A 19,771-nucleotide genomic window follows, 5' to 3' on the forward strand; every position below is an offset into this window, starting at 1 on the left:
GCATGCCACCCTCATGCCAACGCTCTGGCGTCATTTGACAGGAGCCTTTTGTTTTTACCCAGTGCTGAGCTTTTGTTTAGGTCTGCCACAAAGCTCTTCACCTGCAGCACCATGTCTGACTCCCCAAATCCCTTGTCTATCTTGTGGCACATAAAATCTGAGTCTGTCCCTTGTGGCGTTGTTACAAAGTTGGGAAAAGACTTCAGTAGCAAAGCTCAAGTGGAGTTTGTCTGCTCTGCGAAATGGGCAGTGTTTGGGAGCAGAGCTGTAGCAAACTACCAAAAATCAAACCTCATTACTGTAAGACTCGCACACAAGTACAAAATTGTGTTCTTCACCTTGCAGAGAGCTGGAATGAAACTTGGGATGGGTCGGAATTTTTTTCTCATTGTCTGGAGTAATGATTGCCTGGTACATTCAGGTAGGCAAAGCTGGCTGACACAAGCAATGAGAACCATTTCTGAGAGCCTAAGGCTTTGGTCTGTAGGTTTAGGGGATGGAAAGGGGATTATAATAAGAAGAACCAGCGTAAATCTCTGTGAAGATAGCTGTTTCTTGGATCCTACCCATGGTTCCTGTGGGCCTGGAGATACTGATCTTTTTGCTCAGGAGGCAGGGGAGGAGCAATGACACGGATGCCCAAATGCCCTGTGCCTTTGCTCCAAAATGCTGTACTTACTACAGTAAAGGTCAAAGCACGAGTGTAAACTGTTCAGAGAAGAGAGCACATTTCTGCTACGTCTTGTACTACCCATGACAGAGCAGCCCCTGCTCAGAGCCCAGAAGAGGGCTGACTTTTCCCAGTGATAAGAATTGGTAGTACACTAACTCTAGGGCAGCACCATGGACCACTTTGAGGACAATTAAGACTGTAATGCATCTGAAATCCTCAGGACATTGCCTCTAAGAAACATACTGTAATAGTAACAGTCTTAGTAGAAAGCTATTTCTCAACCTTATCAAGGCTTCTTGGGATTTGAAAGGAAACAAAATCAATTGGACAGTTAATTCTAATTTGTAGATCAATTGTGCCTTTTTTTATTGACCTGTTTGTGTGGCCAGAAAATGAATTGCTCCCCTCGCAAACTCAGATGGTTTGTAATCAAAATCAAACCAGGTTACTTCTCTGAGAATTTGTATGATTTTACCTCCTCATAGTACCATGTTTGACCTCTATGGCCGTTTCCATAGAATGACACTTTGGTTTATCTTATAAGAGAAAATTAAAACTAAGATGCTCATTGGCAAAGATAGTTCCCCTCTGTAATTTGATTTATAGTGAGTAATAAGGGAGAGTTCTTTCATCACATTTTGGAAAGAACAGATATACTCCTGCCCTGTACAAGCCTGTATTTAACCTTCCCAACACCTAATGTGCTGCAGGGGGTTGCTGTATCCATAGGAAACTCCTTTCAAGTCTCAGAGACTAGGAACTGATGGAGCAATTGGCATGGGCAGAACCCGGACGGAAAACTAGGTCCTGATCAGTGAGCTCTTGAAAGCTCTTTTGGCCCGGTCCTGCTGCCTCTGATTGCAGTAACAAGAACCTTGCTGACTTTGGCAGTGGGTGATTCCCCACTAGGGAGTGGGGATTACTGGCATCTAACAAGTCTAAGGGGAAATCTAGAGCTTGTTGATGCACTAGTGCTAGAATTTCAGACACTCCCAGCAATGCTTTAAATCCATCTCTGATCCCTATTTTAATCATATATTTCCATTTGCAGGTTTTAAAATTTCATAGCAAAATGTCCTTGTAGATAAACCTTTAAGAATTTAGTAGGAGTAAAAGCAATTGGTTGTTGCAGGAGTTCTGTGGGGTTGGTTGCAATTACGCTACAGTTCCACAGGGAAAGAGACCCTTCTGATGTTTTCTTTCCAACCGTCCAGTAACTCCACTGTGGGAATAAAATTCTGTGCCAAGTGTGTAATGGTATTCCACAGGATCTGTAAAGTTAAGGTTCAGAGCTGATGCATACCGATTTCCACTGATGCCTGTGATGATTTATTTTATCGCTGTACAGAGATTTTTATATTCTTGTGCAATTCTCTCTCTCGACCTTTCTAGAAGACAAATTTAGACATAGGCACTCCTTTAACATGAAGCATGTTTCTGCTGCAAAAAAATCGTGCACAAAATATCTTATACCAGATATTTGTGCAGAAACGTCTGGGAGCAATCTTGTGTATCCAGTGGCCAACATAGCCCCCAGTTACCCTCAGGCTGGCAGTGCAAGCATGGGCGTGATGCTTTGGTTTCTGCATTTCCTCCCCTGCTCTGCCATTTGGTGAATGTTGCCAGGGCCTGCAGCTGTGCTGATAGAGCATCATTAAAGATGTTTATGTTCTTTTGCTCTTCCTCCGCCTCCGAAGTGACTTGGCTGCAGTGACCTTGCTGGTCTTGTCGTAGTGGTGCAGTCAGGGAGCTGGGATGGGCTGGCCTGCTGTCCTTCGTTGCTTTCCTTTGGTAGCTTTTGGCAAAGAAGATTTGGGAGTGTTTGTTCTCTGTAGCACCTTCTAATTTTAGCCTGCTCAGCCTGCATTGATTGACCTACAGAAGACAAAGTGCATCAGTGTTATCTAGAAGTCCCATCACTTCCCGCAATACCTTGGCAGGTATCAGCACTGCTGTGTGACAGCTGGATGGGGTACAAGCCTGCAGGGATTTACTGAGCGTGTTCAACTCACTTCCTTTACCCTAGAAGCTGACTCCTACCATTGACACTTCATAAGTAGTTATCCTTCTTATTTTAACTTATGGGGAGGGGTCGACATAAACTATAGTTTCACTGGGAGAATGAATCAGCTTTTGTAAGGGGATCTCTGTATTACCAGATCCCGTTCCCACGTGTTCTCATCTGAATGTTGTCCTTTAGCTTCACTAGCCCATCTTCATCACTAGTGGATATCTACCGCACATATGTTTATGCAGCAGATGATATCCATTCCCTGATTTTGTTTAGCAAGGCTAAATAAGGCAGTTTGTAACTGCATTAGTAGTAATTTTGTTTACTTGTTTATTTTTGACAACCTTCTAGCTATGACAAGAGAGAAAATTGGGCTATGTTGCCAGTTGGTATAAAAGAGCCAAAAAAATGTGCCTGGAAATGCAGTTCTGGTCCTTTAGATACACACTAAATCACAGGAAAGTTTTTAAACTTGGTGCTGTGTACTTAATATTGATATTAATATTGAACAACCATGTTTTTCAGCCCTTTAATCTCTCTCTTTTTTTAAATTTGTTCTGCACTACTTAGGTTGTTGCAACATGGTGATGAGAAGGAAAAGCTAAGTGTCATCTGAAGATTCATTATTTCTTTCTGAACCTAGTCAGTATTGGACTCAAGTTATGGAACGAATATATTCAAAGTTCAAGAACTCCTGTCCTGAATTAGAACTCCATGTCCTGCCCACGTGCAGTAAGGATTACCTTTTCAAAAAAAGTATTTTAAACATGTATCTTTGAGCGGGTGAGAATAGTTTCAGAAATATTAGTGTGCTGATGCCACCATTCCTTTAGAGGTGCTTTATTTCTTCTACCAGCACTGTGATTTCCCAGCTTAGAGCATAATGTGTATAGAAACGACCTGGCCAGGGTCAGGGAGGTGAGCGCTGCAGATCAGAGATTTCCTGTGCCCATGTTTGTGTGTGTTTGTCTGTAATCCCATTTCTACTCTCAGGACAAGGTCTTGAGATGGTAGCTGGACTTAGCACATCTCAGATCAGCTGCCCAAGGGCCTTGATGCCCTCTCTCAAACCCTTAGGTAGCGTTTGCTTCCTCTTTGATAGCTGAAGGTGCTCTCTTACCTGGCAAGCAAAGGCAAGAAGCCATTCAGATACAAAGTTGAGGAGGAAAACCAGCATTGAAGAGAGAAAAGGTACAGCTTCACTGCCTAAATTCAGAAATCTGATGTAGGTGCTTTTGTCCATGTTTTGAGCAGAAATATGCTGAGGTTTCAAAACTTCTGGTGCAGATCAGAAAGACGCAGGATATAACCCATTTGGTATTGCCAGTTCTAATCAAAATAAAGCCCAGCAGGCTAACAAATTAATCATTTTGCTACTGTCATAATGAGACACTTTATCGCTTGCTACTAATTGGGTATTAACTGATTGGCATATTAGCTATTTAAATGTTGCCTGATGCCCCACCTATACCCAGGAAAAGCTCTTTTTACTCTTTCCCTTATAGCCTTTTGTGAACTACTGTATATGAAAGGTCCTGTTAGTCATCTGTCTGAGCAGATGTTGCCTTTATAATGATTTACTGCAGTGGTATTTCTGAAGGTTTCAATTTCTATGGTGTGTGCAGTGTGTTTCACTGAGCTCCTTGGGTACGTAAAGATCACAGAGTTGTGTGACAGCAGCTCGCGGTTTTCTTTGTGTGATGTGGAACCCTCAGTGACTGAGGGAAGAAGGTAAGTGTGGTTATTACGTGGTCAGGCGTAACATTCAAAGAGAAGTGGATTTGGGCTAAATTCTGGGCTCTCCAAAGGGTGCTTTGTACTGTTCCCTGGGGCAACTGATGTATAAGGAGACGGTGTGCACAGATGTATGCTGGTGGGCACCCCTTCTGGTACCCCCTTTCTTCATGGTGCAGCGGGTCAAGCACACTAAATAGCGAGGGAGCCTTTATCCCCCTTAAGCCATTTTTTTTCTCCTTTTAGCGGAGTCCAGGGACCCAGCCCTGTCACAGCCCCCGTGTGCCTGAGGTGCTGCACCCAGCGGTGCCATGAGGGCACCTGCACACCCTCGGGCACAGCCCAGGCCCCTTCATCCCCTAAGCCCTAAAAATTCGGCTCTGCGCCCGCAGGAGGGGACCTGGGCTGGGCGCCGCGCCTTCTAGACTAGGCGGGGCCGCCGCGAAGCGAAAAATTTGGGTTTTATTTTTATTTTTTTTCCCTTCCAGCCAGCGCCCAGCAGGGCGGGGCAGCACAAAGAAGATGGAGGGCAGCGCCCTCGTTGCCGCCGGGGCTCCTCTCAGCCCCTCGCCCGGCACCGAGCCGCAGGTGCTCGGCCCCACCGGGGCACCCGCGAGCCCCTCAAGCCCCTCAAGCCCCTCACACGATCGCGGTCCCCCCCCCAGCCCCCTGAGGGGCTCCGCAGCCCCTCGGGGGGGGTGGGGGGGGCGGCTCCCCCCTCCCATCCCCTCAGCGCTCGGCCCCTCCCCTCCCTTAACTCCCCCCTCATTTGCATCCCCGCCGGGCTCGCAGCCAATCGCGCCCCGAGCTGCGCGGCCCCGACGGAGAGGGGAGGGGGGGGAGAGAGAGGAGGAGGCGGCGCATGCGCAGTAGCGTCAGCCGCCGGCGCTCGCCCCCTCCCTGCGCGGCCGGGGCTGGGGCTGAGGGAAGAAAGGGCTGAGGCGAGCCCAGGGGCGGCCGCTGCTCCCCGTGCTGCCGCCTGCTCCCTTTTTCTTACGATTCTCTTGATTTTGGGGACCGTTTATTCTTATTTTTTTTAATTTTGATTTTTTTTCTTGCATTTTTCTTTCTTCCTGAGGAGGGGAGGTCGGGGCAGCGTTCGCAGCGCGGCAGACAATAGCGCCGCAGCAGCCTCCCCCCCCCGCTCCACCAACAGCGCCAAAAAATATATAGATATATAAATAAAATAAAAATCGAGAGGCCGAGATGTCGTACCAGGGGAAGAAGAACATCCCGCGGATCACGGTGAGCGGGGGCCCCGGGGGGGAGCGGGGGGCACGACCCGGGACCCCCCCCTCAGCCGGGGCTGGAGCCCCTCAGGGCGAGCCCAGGGGGGTCCCCCCAAAGAGCCGGGGTCTCTTTTTCCACCCCCAGAAGCTTTTTGGAGGCTCACCCCACAGCCCCCATCCATGGGGATGAGGGAAGGAGCCTTATTTAAAAGCCCCCCCCCGATTTCCTTTGCCTGGCCGCAGATTTAGGGCAGGGAGCGCGGATCCCAGGGCGCTAACTTCGCCTTACGTAAGGCTCGATAATATTCCTTTCTAACGGGCTGCTCCAGCCTTTCGTGTTTTTTTTTTTTTTTTTGACAGAGTTTTCATCGCTGGCACCCCACGGACACACCCAGGCGAGTCCTCCTGCCTCCGGCACAGCAGCCAGCTCCCAGACGGAGCTCGCCAGTGTGACACCCGTGTGGGGGGGCTCGGGTCCGTGCACGGTGATGCACCGTGATGCACGGTGCTGACCGCAGCATCCTCCTTTTTTAGGGGAAAAGCCAGTTTTCCTCTAAGAGTCTAATGGTAGAGGCTAAAAAGATGCCTGTGCTTAAACGGTGCTGGAGGTTGCTGCTGAACCGCTGCTGGGGGCCAGCAGTCTGACGCATTTTGCTCGTGACCGAATGCTCTGATTTATGTTACGTGCACCCGCTGCAGTCGTAAGGATAAGGGATAGGAAAAAGAATCAGATTGTGGCTTTATCTGCTGCTGTATAAACCTGAAATTCATCCGCCGAGGCTGATGCTTGAAGGCGGCGGCTAATCTTCGTTTAGCCATCTTGTTGTGCCTACATCGATGCGTACAAATTGACTGCATCGACGGATACAAATTTAGCAGCAGGCCCCTGCACCGTGCTGAACTGCCTCTGCTTTTGTCTCAGAGGTGGTTGAAACGAGCAGCAGGATTCGCACTCCTTTCAGAGCCTTCGTGCAGCTGCAGCGGGAGACCTGTTTACTAGCCGAAGCATTCAGAGCATCCTTAAAGCGGTCCAGGGGGCATTTTTGCTTGTCATGACGTATATATGTGTGTATATATATTTTTTTTCTCTTTCCTAATGGATGCTCAGTGCGTTAGGACTTGCAGTTGGTGGCATTGATGGCCAAGCAGTAACCAATTTCAATAGCAGCCACCCTTTTTAATAGCACAAGGAGCCTGCACTAGAGGTGGGCATAAATACTGCAGTGTTTCTGGAAACGGTAAACATGTAGGGCAGTTTTGCTGTAGAGTCTGGCACTGAAAGACGAGCGGGTTTTTCACGCCCTGAGTTAATTCATTCAGGCTTATTGGCATTCACGGCAGATCCTAAATTTAAATCTTGCGTTTTTTCTTTGTTTTTGAAATTGGTGGCGTTGTTTGTGGAAGCTCTCCATTGCAGCAGTAGGAGGAAGGAGAAAGGAAAAAAAAACAGGGAGGGGTGGAAGGAGAGGCATTTAATACCTTGTAGATCTTTAGAGGTTATATAAAAGATGGATATAAAGGTATAAATCGATAACTGATGCAATTCGTGTAGCCCTCTTGGTGTTCAGAGCCGTGTCAGCTGAACATCTGCTGCTCCAGCTCTTTGGTTTTCTTATAAGCTCTTTGGGAAAACGCTTGATTCTTTTATTCTGTTTGACCAGTGGAGTCCCTGTTGAAAATAAGGGCTCTGAACACCACTGTCACTGTCATTTGCTGTAGGTTCAAGGCACCCGAAAGTTCAACTCCTGCTTTCTTCCCCTTTTTGAAGTCAGCTTTTGGTTTCATCAGCCTTCAGCTGGGCTGTGCTGGTGTAGCTTTGTCTCATTGCAAAGACGCTTTGGGAGGGGGAGAGACAATTGGAGTACCAGTGCAGAAAGAAGGGCCGAGGTGTGGATTAAATAGAACGCTGCCTCTGCATGGATTGGTTTAAATATACGTGTATGTGATGTAGGGAGTGAAGGAACCAGAAGAACACAGCAGTCGCTTTTATCTTTCATCCCTGACCAGAGCTCTGCAGAGGGTGTTTCACGCTTGTTTATGGCTACTGCAAGAAAGAGAAATTTGGTTTTGACATAAAATAGCTGCAAAGGCGCGATGGGACCTGGGCTGCGATACAAAGCACGTTGTCTGATAGCTGCCTTGTTATAATTACCTTTCTGTTCCTGCCAAACTGCCTCCTAATTGGAGGGCGTTTTCATAACACGGGTTTTAAAATCCTTCCCTTGAAGTTAATTTGCTAATACGCGCTTATTTTTCATCTGGTTACGCAGTAGTGATCCGGAGGGGCAGTAAAAGCGTCCGCTGAATTGAAACATTGCAAAGTTGGACAAAATGAGTTTGTTTGTGTTGTGTAACCCCTGGCAACAGACTTTTGGTCCATTTCCCTGACAGCAGTTGACTCATAGCTGTCCAAGTCATGACTCCAGTGTGTGGGTGCATACAAGAAATTCTGCATACGACCAAGGCAGAGAAAACAGGCGCGTGGCTATTATGCATCCCTCGAATATCCTTTAATGCTTTTGCTGCAGGTGATGGCGTGTGCAGTCTTAGCGGGCTGCGGGTATGAGTGAAGCTGCCAAGCAGGCGAGGCTGCTGGAACCCGCCGCCTTTTCCATTCTCATTTTTTTTTGGATCATCGGTGTGATGAAAGGACTTGCAGATGAAATAAAATACTTTATCTTTCCAGTTGAAAGTGCAGCAATTGACTGGTGTTTTGACGTGCGCTTCTGAATAATGCAGAGCTTGTTTCCATCTCTACTTTTATCTCTGAAGTGACACTGCAGACTGTCAGCTTTCTCACAGGATAATTATGTGTTGTTGTATGCTTCTTTGTTGCAGAGCGATCGTCTTCTGATCAAAGGTGGTAAAATAGTTAACGACGACCAGTCTTTCTATGCCGACATTTACATGGAAGATGGGTTGATCAAGTAAGTGAAGTGTGATACCACGTTTTTATCAGAAACATAGAGAAATGTACTGCACATTAGCAAGGAATAATTTACTCTGTGTGCTATACTGGGCTGCAAAGGAGAGTGTGTATTTCACACACATGCTGGCGTTTGATGGAGGAACTTGAAAAACAAGGTGTTGAATTGAAAAAACAAATGGCCCCAAACCCCATTGCTGTTAAAGCCCGAGTGGAAGGAGGTGCTTAAATGTGCTTAATTTTAGCCGTGCGAATAGCCCCATGCTGGGATGACACACATGTTTGAAGTTATCTGGGTGTTGTAACATTTTACCAAGTTATGACTTAAGATATTTTGAATCCCGAGTTCAGTACCCTAACACATTTAGCGCTGTTTTGGTGCGGGAGACTAGACTCAGGTGACCTCTGGAGGTCTCTTGCAGCGCTGTTTTCTGCAATTCCATGATACAAGGATCAATCCCCAATCCCTTAAAGTTAATAAGGATCCTGTTGTTTTAAAGGAGAAGCTTCAGACCTCTTTCCAGTACACTTCTGTGTTTTCAGTCCTGAAACATGCATTTCTGGCACATTAAATATATTACAGATTTCTTTGGAAAATTACTCTTAGGAAAAAATGGACGAGCCAGAGGTTACAAACAAGAAATTTTCCTGCTCTGGCTAAGACAGTGAGCACATGTGCTTTGTTAATCAAGGTTAAAAGTTAGAGGAGCCAGCCAAAGACAGCTAATTAATTACAATGCGTGATCCACTGTTGCAGTTTTAAAAACAAATCTGTGCGAAGAGCTGGACTGGATAGGGCTTTGGGGGTCTCACCAGGAATCTGGTAACTGGTGTCCGCATGGGTTCGTATTTGTGCAGAGACCACAGTATTTATACATGGAAGGAAAGTAGACAATATAGAGGCAGAAATTCTTTGTGTGTTCTCAAAACAACGTTAATGTCTGCTTTGCTGCTAGATAGCTAGCATCAAGTGCGCAACTGCCACTTGGCAATCCCAGTCCAGTCTCAGCAAAGCTGCTTTTGTTGTGTTTGGTGCAGCGATGTGTTCTGCCCGGTCCCTTCTGCTCTCCGTCTGCCAGCGTGGCTCCTTCCTTGCCTTCCTCTTAAGGCCAACATTCCCCTTAGGTCCTGAAGTATTTGCACACTTTGCTCTCAATTATGCAGCTGCTTCCCGGGGAAGAATGACATGTTATCAGCTATGTATGCTGATCCTGTACATCGCTTTATATGGAAAAAGAAAACACCCAAGGTTAAGCAGCACAAGGGTGTGTGTTTACAGATGGCGTGCCTCATCTCTTGTTTGTGTCTGACTTGCTGTTTGGAACCTGTTTACCCAGGCAAATAGGAGAGAATCTGATTGTGCCAGGAGGGGTGAAAACTATCGAAGCCCATGGCAGGATGGTGATTCCCGGAGGGATTGACGTTCACACCCGCTTCCAGATGCCGGAACAGGGGATGACATCTGCTGATGACTTCTTCCAAGGGACCAAGGCTGCGCTGGCTGGGGGCACCACCATGATCAGTAAGCTGGCTGCTGCTCTCTTCCAAGAAAGCTTTCTTTTTCTCTAGTAGCAAGAGAGAAACCGTGGACTGTACAAGTGGCATCAGGTTCCAGCAGTGGGGATTTCTGATGTCTGGTCAGGTTGCTGAGAAAAGCTTGTGTAGGGGTGGGAAAAGGAATGGAAACCCCGGGGTTTCCGTGCCTTGCAGCTGTCAGTTCACTCCTGTCCTCCCTGTTGGCAGGGTTTACTTTGGTCCTTGTGTGACTTTGCCACTTTCTCTGTAGGTCTGCTCCTACTGAACCCAGTGTGACTTTGACCTCTGGCTCCAGTATGAGCAGCAGATTCTCCACGCCCCTGTGCCTCAGTTCCCTTTCTCTGTGATGCCTGAGACTCCAGGAGGCTTGTGCTCTTTCATCTGTAAGTTGCTGCACGTAGAGAGAGAGGAAGGACAACTGCTTCACTCAGGGCTGTCTGAGTTCTTGCACAGCAGCCGGATGCCAGTGCCCCGTACTATACATCTTTGATAACTGGGCCACTTATCTAAGGATTCGCACATGCCCAACTGTATGTATGCAGCTTTGGCACCAGGAGTTTTTAATAATAAATTGAGCGTTGTTCCTTTTCTTGCTTATATCCTCTTTTGGAGGAAGAAAGAATTGGGAAGTGAAAATGTCTCAAAATAAAAACACAGACAAACTGACTTTCCTGCTGATAGCAGGATCAGACACCCCTGGTGTTCCCCTCTGGCTCTAAAATGTCTCATAAATGACTTCCCAGCTGGCTGGCACCACTCACATTGGCTACAGGTGCTTGACTTGTCAGAGCCAAGACCTCAAAACTCCGTACGTGAATTGCTATTATCCTACTTTGAGTTGGAGGTTAAAAAATAAAATAATAATTAGGAACAAAAAAATCTCTGTTCCAGTGCTGCTGATCACATCTAAACTGCACCACGGCGCCCTGCAGTCTGTTGCTGCGTGTGGCAGCCAAGGATAAAGGTGTAATGTGGCGCAGTATCTGAACATCTGGCATTCCTTCATGTACTGTGAGGTGCTGCCGTGTCACAGGAGTGGGGCTGAGGTACAGAGGAATGAAAGAACAGGGTTCAGGATAAGTACTGGTGTCTATTGTCCAGGCCAGGTTTGTAAAGAGATCTCAGGCACAGCCGGGGATCAGCCAAACTCTCCTTGGTTCAAACCTAGCGGCTTACGAGCTAGAACATCCTCATCTCTTAGAGAATGTCGTGAGCTCTCTTTGATCTCTGGCCTTGTGGGTGGACTCAGATTAACATGGGGCTTGAGAGGGGGAGCCAGGGGTCCAAGCGCAGCCACCCTAGTTCAGGAACAGTTCTTCTTCTGGGCCTGGACCTTTCAAAGAGGTGTCTGGCCTATGAACTCAGTCCTGAAATAACTTGGGAAATTATTTTTTGTAGTGCTATCAGTTTGGAGTATGAAGTTTGAGTGTGAAGATAACCTCACCCACACAGAGAATGTAAACTGGAAATGTAGCTGTGGATATTCTCAGTGTGCACACTAATATCCAGTTTTCCTCTAAATCTTTGCTGTCAGTATAAGTTAATAACACTGAAATGTTTTCTTTTCAGCTTCAGTTCATTGACTTTGTTTCATTGGTTGTTGGTGGATTACCAGTACACCTGGTCCACGTTGTCCACTTGCATCACCATTTTGTGCTTCTCTGTTAAGTTGAATTAGATCAAAATCACGTTCTCTGTCACCTGCATGTAGGCTTTTAACAGCATTATTTCCCTGAAGGGGACTTTTAAAAACATTTTAAGCAGAAATGGCTTAGGCCAAGTTTTCTAAAGCAGCCCTTCACTTTGGTTGCCGAGATCTGGGGCAAACTGATGCAAAGCCTCATACTCAGAAGTGTTTAAACCTCTGTGTGTATTGTCATTATGACTGCAGCATCTGAATTATCTCACTAATGGTGTTCAGAAGACATCTCTGAGTTAGGAAATCGGAGGAATCCTCCATCTTATAACTCCTCCTTGTTTTATAGCGGTGAGAAATGGCACAATGTAGGTTATGTGGTCTCGGATTAGGACCCCAAACTGCACAGTCACCTCTGAACATCAAATGGCTTCCTGATGCCTAGCAGTGAGGCCGGGGATCAGACTGTTAAGGATCCTGGAGCCGTTCCTGGTGGGCGGGTACCAGCGACTGGAACCGAACGTAGGAAAGTGGGTTAAATAATCCAGCTAGACTTCAAAGCTTTGGAGACCGCTCTGTGTCAGCTCAGCTGTCCTCTCCTTAGTGAAATTACACCGTTTGCAAAAATGGCTTTCCACAAGGAAGCGTGCAGAAGTGCCTGCGTGAATGTGTTCTCGGTGGGTGGCCTTTGGTTGCTCCCGAAGCAGGTGGGAGTCGTGGTCGATTCCAGCATTTCATCAGTTCTGATACATGGGACAGCATTTAGTGAACTAAATTCATCACATCGCAAGCAAATTGCAGCCTGAAAACGGTGCACTTGAGTTTGGTGTGCATTTTAAATGCTGTGCCTGGGACTTCTCCACAGAGACCGCTCCTCGTGGAAGTGTGTGTAGCTGCGTGCTTCCGTTCTTCGGGCTATTTTGGAAAAGCTAGCCCATGGATGTGGGCTTTGTAGGAAAAACTCCCGCAAGTCTTCATTTGTGTTTCAAGCAAACTTCGTATTACCAATTTACAAACACCTTTGCTCCATACATTTTTCTCTTTTATGCATAGCCTGTGGTTTGGGCAGGAGAACAGGTTAATTGGCCTCATGGTTTAATTTGTTTCACATTTTCACACAGGAGGGCACTTTAAGGCTGTTTACTGCCTCCATCGTAGGGAAATACTTGTTTTATGTACATTTTTCCAGTGAAATTAAAACAAGAATCTTGGATAGGTTTCTGCTGGTTGTTGGTTTCATAAAAGCTGGGGGTGAAATCCTGGCTTCAGCAAGGTAAGGGAGAGTTTTGTCACCGACCTCAGCAGAGCCAGGAATTTGCTCTGTGTCTGCTTTGGTTTCACTGAACTCTTTGCAGCTCAGATCAAATTCAGTGTTGTCCCTTTAATTCACAGGTCGAACACATCCAAGGGAAGCGCACAGGAGCTCAAGGATGTAACCTATTGTTTCCAAGCCATGTTCCCTTTTACTTCCGTTCCCCTTTAATGCAAATTCATTGCTCCAACATCCGAGGTAGGAGAATTGGATTCTCACTGAGCATCCAACGGAGCAGCCTTATTTTCTGTGCGGGACCAAAGGAGATTTATCCCGGTGGGAAGCAGATCTGGAATGAGGGTCAGTGGTTAGCAGCGGTGTGCCCTGAGTGAGCCCTTTTCTGCCCTGCATCACAGCAGTTCCATAGGGCTCTCAGCCCCTTTTCTTTGAGCCCTCCTTTGGGTTGCTTCTCTCAGAAGTTAGGGCTGATTTCTTTTTCTAGCTTCTTGTTCCGTGGAGGCCATCTGAGCAGGAATTCCAGCTATGATCCTTCTGTCTCTGCCCTCTTCGGTGCCAGAGGCATGTAGCAAGGCTCCAGCAGAGTTGGCTAATGTATGAAAAATAAAGCTGGGTGTGCTGTGCAGAGCTGCAAGGTGAAATGCGGTGCTGCCATGCGATTGCTCTTCTGAAATGGTGATTTGCACGATCCTTTCCCTGTCCCTGCCTTCAAACGCCGTTATTGTGGGCATGTCAGCAGAGGGTGAACAGCACCGTGTGTGTCCTAGGAGAATACTTGTTTGGATTCTTGCCCTTCTGAACTGTCAGAATGCAGCGTTTGGGCGTTGCGTTGAGGGGAGGAATCCAGGATGGTCTGCAGAAGGCTTTGGAAGAGGGGGATGCGTTAGATGGGCTGTGGCTCATTCAGGGTAGCTTCCCCAAGGTCCCCTCTGTTCTGTGGAAAGAGAACAGTCCTTCGGAGTTTTGAGCCTGAAGTTGTCCTTTCAAAGAGGCTTTCTCATCCATGGAGCCTCTGGAGCCACAGTTTTATTGGGCAAAAGGAGGCATTTTTGAGCCCCCTTTGTCCCAGCTTGAGCTAGGTGATGCCCTAGGACTTCAAACATTTCCTGGAGCTATTAGAGAAGAAAGATACCGCAGATAAGAGCAGGGTGGTCTCAGTAAGTCCTGTGATCGTTTAGTTGCTTATTAGTTGTGATGGGTGAAATCCCCTTCAGCATCAGTGGTAAAACTCCCCCTGACTTCAGCAGAGGCAGGATTTCCCCTCTCTGCTTCTAGCCCTTCACAGAGGACGAAGCTAAGCTGTGTGTATTTATTGGCGCGCTGATCCTCCAGCCTGGTTAACGTCCCAGCGAGAACGGCGTCTGTCCAGGCCAGCTCCCACCCACATTTCAGCCCCCCCCTCTCACCGACTGTGCTTCTTCCCGGGTATCCGCCGTCCCTGAGTGAAACTGCTTGCTGACATCGCCTGTGTTGACTCAGTCGACCACTGTTATAATCACAGAGAGAAATTACAGTGCGAAGAAATTATAGCTCTTTTTGGCTCGGTGACTTGGAAGCCAGCTGCCTTTTGAACTCGCCTAGCAGTTACCCTAATAACACGGAGAATGTACACTGGGGATGGGAGCTTTGTGTCTTGGGAGGCTCAGAACACGAAGGGGAGCTTCCCATGGACGGGACGGCACTCTGCTTCCTAGGGCTTTACCCTGCTCTTAAAGAGAGGGCTCACGTGCAGCGGGCAGGGGTTTCGGGTGTTGGCTGCTCAGCTCCACTCCCATGCCTAAGCCAGCTGACTTGAGGGCTCCTAGGTTATCACCACCTCAGCATTCGGCTTTTAGCAGCTCGTCTTCCCAGTCTAGCACGGTTCCTCACTTCTCAGTTTTTGAACTGAATGTGACTTGAGAGAACGGAGCCACCCCAAACGAGATCAGAGCCTAAAACTGCAGTAGGGTGAGCTTGGAGGAGGGCTCAGGAAAGGGCCAGGCAGCGTGCTGGGGCAGGGGCAGCTTGGCACGGGGTGATATTTCCACCACCAGTGAAGAGCAGATCGTCTCCTACCCCCCCGGCTGCTGCTCCTTTGTTACCAGGGTCGGTCCCATCCTGGTAGGGAGCAGGAATCTGACTGGTGGGCAGAGGGAGGACAGAAGCAGAGACCCGGAGGGAGGTGACGCAGCAGCGGCCGTGCAGTAATTCGTGGCCGAGCTGGAAGCATAAACCAAGTGTTCTGAGTCAAAGGGCAGCGACCACAGGGCTGCAGTGTCTCACCAAGTCTCTGCGGCTGTGTGAGCGCAGCACCGCGTTGTTCTGCAGAGAGCAGCCTCAGTTTTGTTGCTTTTTGCACCCCGGTAACAGAGATAAAAGAGGAACCGTGCGGCAGGGGACCAGCGCTTTGGGCGTGCGGAGCAGCGGCGTCCAGCTTGCCTCGCTTTCCAGCAGCTGGCAGTGGTTCTGCAGCAAAGAAACATCCAATTCTCTAGAAATCTAATGAAAACGTCCTCTAGCTTGTACGTTGGTGATTTATACGGGCAGAGGCCTCCTTGAACACTGTTGTTAAGATAATGACATTACCACACAGGAGCACAAAGTCCCTCTGGCCCTTTCTCTCCTCTCCCCAGCTCCCCTTGGTGCCTTTTATACCCATGCACTGTTCAGCCTCTGCACCGATTCACGCTAAATCTCGTTTGCTTCGCCGACTCCCAGCTTCCTGCTGTCGCGTTTGTTGCTTTCATGCAGAGCAGGCGTAAAATCACGGATGAGAAAGTCCACCAGAAACGGGGGTGGGGCTCCCCCATCGCGAGCTGCGCTTCTCAAGCTTTAAACCATCCCCGCGCTGTTTCCTTGCTGCTGGGTGGGATCGCATCTCTTGTTGTGATGGGGCTTCCAAAGGGGTCTCGTTGGAAGCGAACGAAGGGAATCTGCCAAGCCCTTGATGTCTCTTGCCAGCTAGCATGGTAGGAAACAGCTGTGAAGCCCTCAACATACTTGTGGGGATTTCTTTCTTCTTTCTTTTTTTTCTCCTTTGGGCTGCAATGGTTGTTTGTTGTGTCTTTGCCACTGAGGGAGTAGGCTCCTGTGAGGAGCAGCTGAGGACCTTAGGAGCTGTGTGGCTGTGCCCGAGGTTGCGCAGGAGGCCTGCGGTGTGGCAGTGGCGTTAACCCTGGCTGTCACATCTTCAGCCAAAGGGCTGCCTGGGCTGTATTCCCTTCCTAGAGCTGAACGGTGAAATCAGCAGTCTTGGGCCTGGGAAATGGTCCTGGGGAACCACTGCCATTCAGCACAGCTTGCCTGTAAGTAGATTTCCACTATTTTCCCATCCTCTGCCTTCCCCGGAGCTACCCTGGCCCTCACGTCTCCCAGTCTTCTGCCTCTGATTTTTAACGGGATGGGAGACCAGGGCCCTAGCACCACTTCTGTTTTGCCCCATTGTGCCCTGGACCCGTTCCACCCCTGTCGCAGCAAGAGGAAGGAGTGGCTGCAGGCCACCCCGCACGTGCTGGCGCCTGGATGCTCGGGTTTAGCCCCGAACAAGCGAACGTTGAAATGGCAACGCCACTGCCAGCGCAGGCGTCTTCCTGCAGATGGAACTGACCTCGATTTTTCCATGCATCCGAAAAGAGGGATTTGGCACTCGCTCAGGAGAAGTAACCGATGGTGTCTGTTTATGCAGTAGCACTTAATCCCTCTTATTCCATATCCTGGTCAGAATCACTCGTGCTGCCTTCCCACTGCATGGAGCAGGGTTTATGTTCTTTCGTTTGAAGAGCTGCTTTTAAACGCTTCTCTTCCTTTCACGTGTCCAGTGCTCTCATCCCCGAGTCCCGCGCCTTACGGATGACACGCAGGAGCGAAGACCTGACGGGAATCGCTTGATGGTGCGTTATCCGTGCTGCCAAGTTTGAGCCGGCTCCTCAGCTGGCCTAAACAGACCGCTGCTGTCTGGCCAAAATGTCTGGGAGCCGTAAGCAGGATGCTGTCAAACCGTGTGCTGCATGCACACAGGACGCAGAGGGGTTTTGCCCCCCAGATCCTGCAGGCTAGGTGAAGGCAGGAGGAACGTGAGGAGCAGGAGGCCAGTGCTTGCTCGGAGCAGCTGGGACCGCAGCCGGTTGGCTTCACGAGGAGCTGCAGCGACTTCATGGGCATCTTTCCAGGACTGGCGCCTCTGTGGGATGCGGGTCCTTTAACTTTCACCACTGCTGTCCCTTACCCGGTGCCTCAGTGGAAAAGGCAGGCGATATTTTGGGAGGTGCAGGTGTATGAGTTGGGTCCTCCGGCTGCTGCAGACTGAAAGGCAGTCTGTTAATGCTGGTAGCTAATTTTTCTTTTTAGGTAACTTCATTTGCTGTCTGAGATAGGTTTCCAGGGCATGTGTTAAATCTTGCTAGATAACCTGGCTTAATCACCTTCAAGTTGAGACAAGGTCTTGAAAGAAGCAGCAGGAAATGGTGCCTCCAGCTCTTTTCTTGGCAGGGTTTTCGCAGCCTGGATTTCTCCCTTCCTCCCAGTGTTCAGTCCCTTGGCTTTTACCTTTCTGTGAGCTTGACTCAGCAGAAATCCTTGTCAGACAGGAACTTTTAACTTTCCACGGTGGGAATTAGCTTTGCTTGTCAAGAGAAGGAAGCGAGTGTGGCCTGAAAGAAATGAGGGCTCCGGCGAAAGGTGCTGTGTCTCACTTCGGGCGGATTCAGCCGAGCGCTCTCAGTGCAGTGGAACTGGATGTCTTGGGCCAGCAGAGTCTTCTTCCATCTTTCCCTCTGCCACTTGCCTTCAGTTCATCGATGCCACCCGTTTCTTAGAAACTGGATCTTTTTAATCTTTCTGGTGAGAAGGAGAAATGTGGAAGGAATACAAATGAGCTCCTCCTGTCTGGCATACTTTAATCATGCTTTCAGATTGCCAGTTATTACCAGCTTGGGGCCGTGCCGCCTTCTTTGCACGACCCTAACTCCCATGGCAGCCCTGTGCATCTGTGAGGAATGTGGGACGGGCACTTCGGAGTTACGGCTTCTGGTGAGACTTTTTTTTTTCTTCCCTTGACACACCCCAGTGAGTGTTGGCACTCGCTCTGTGACAAAGGCTACAACATTTAATTTCTCCGTGCTCGCTGTCCATAACAGGAGGTGGTTTTGTCACCAAGGGGTTAGAAGCTTTAATTCAAGTTCGCCTAGACACGTTAGAAGTACAAAGAGGTTATTTTTTACCGTGAACCTAGTGTGGCAATGCTGGGTGCCACCTAGCAGTGAGTCCCTGTCCTGGCTGGCATCAGTGCAGGTGCAGACCCTGCAGCCCGCGATGCACAGCTCTTGGTGCTGGCAGGATGTGAATAAAAGGAAAAAAACTTGCAGGAGGAGGGGATGAGGTGAGCCCTTTTGGCTTCCCGGATCCCCATAGCAATAGGAAGAACCACCAGACTTTACCATGCAAATGTGAACGGGGAAATCTCACGGTGAATTTGCAAAGCCCATCAAACAGGGCCGTGCTTTTGGAAGTTCCCCTTCCTGGCCACTTCTGGGGCAGATTTTCACCAGATTGCTTTGTTCCTGGAAGCACTTACATATGTGCAGCGTGTGTATTTTTGGAAGCTGGGGGACTCGGTGGTGTTTTACATATGAATGAAATCCCTGGCACGGCCTACAGGCACCGTGAGCTGGTAAAGGAGTTCCTTGAGAATGATCCCGTATTATTACACAGCGCCGCTTTTGTGCGAAGGGGGAAAGTTCCCAAAGCACTGCACAGCAAGAGGTGGTGTAACCCTACAGAGCTTCAAAATCATAGAAGTGCATGGCAGCTGGGGATTCTTCCCAGCTCAGCACACAGGAACTGATTTGTCTCTTCCCAACAGAGTTTTATTTCTTTCAGATCTGATTTTTCAGGGTTGGTACCAGTGTCCAAAGAGACGAGGTCAGCTTATGATGGGGTACGTACTGCTTTTCAGACTGATGTACAGAGACTCTTTATCCTCCACGAACTAGAATAGTTTTATGAAGCCACTGTAGCACAGCTGTAGCTGGAGAAAACCCCAGATGTGTGCGATGTTCTTACGCGAAGCAGAGTTTGGTCGTGGTACCAGGACCAGCACTTGCTCCTGCTGCTTGGTGAAACAGTTGGACCCTTTGCAATGCGAACACCCCGTGAAAGGGGAACGTGGCAGCTGTATGGAAACGAGTCACACCGAGCTGCCCCGCGGCATGGATCCAGGGGCAGCTCAGGCTCTAGATCAGTGCGGCTTTCCTGTTCTTGGCAGGAAATGAAGTTGAGGTGCTGGGTGTAAGAGTTGCCTGCAAAGGCTTGGTGGGGCTGTTTCAGACCCGAGGGAAGGAAATGTATTTATTGGGGCTGTGTCCCAAATTCCTCTGTTTAGGGCTGATCTCACCAGTGCCTCCTACAGGTTATTACTGCAGCAGTCTCCACAGCAGTTTTACAGGCACTGGTAACCTTACGGAGTCGGCAGAAAACAAGCAGATGGCCAGACCAGGGGTGTTTGGAAAACGGGCGAGTGCAGTGTGACCGTGCTGCTCGATCTCTGGCCTACGAGAGGTTTGTTAGAGAAGGTGCTCAGTTGTACCTCTGCACAGGGACATCTGGGCCTCAATCAGACCTTCCTTTCTCGTCTGTAATAGTTTGACAGCCATCAAAGTGAGCGGTTTAACTGAGAGCAGATTTCTAGATTCTTACCAGAAGTGGAAGTGGTGGGATGGAGATTGATGAAAACCTCTTTCTCAAAGCGTGATGTCACTTTGTTGGAGCTAGGGGCAGGGG

General features: G+C 48.7%; 1 protein-coding gene across 1 annotated transcript in view; it reads left to right on the plus strand.

The window, feature by feature from the left end:
• The first annotated feature begins 4,911 nt into the window (after positions 1-4,911).
• DPYSL2 (dihydropyrimidinase like 2) overlaps positions 4,912-19,771 on the plus strand; it is a 44,020-nt gene continuing 29,160 nt past the window's right edge. Inside the window, exons 1-3 of the mRNA XM_035562814.2 lie at positions 4,912-5,663; positions 8,486-8,574; positions 9,911-10,095. Coding sequence (XP_035418707.1) covers positions 5,625-5,663; positions 8,486-8,574; positions 9,911-10,095 — 313 coding nt within the window. The 5' untranslated portion in view covers positions 4,912-5,624. The remainder of the gene's footprint in view (positions 5,664-8,485; positions 8,575-9,910; positions 10,096-19,771) is intronic.

This window comes from Cygnus atratus, chromosome 27, assembly GCF_013377495.2.
Source record: "Cygnus atratus isolate AKBS03 ecotype Queensland, Australia chromosome 27, CAtr_DNAZoo_HiC_assembly, whole genome shotgun sequence".
Classification (NCBI taxonomy): Eukaryota; Metazoa; Chordata; class Aves; order Anseriformes; family Anatidae; genus Cygnus; species Cygnus atratus.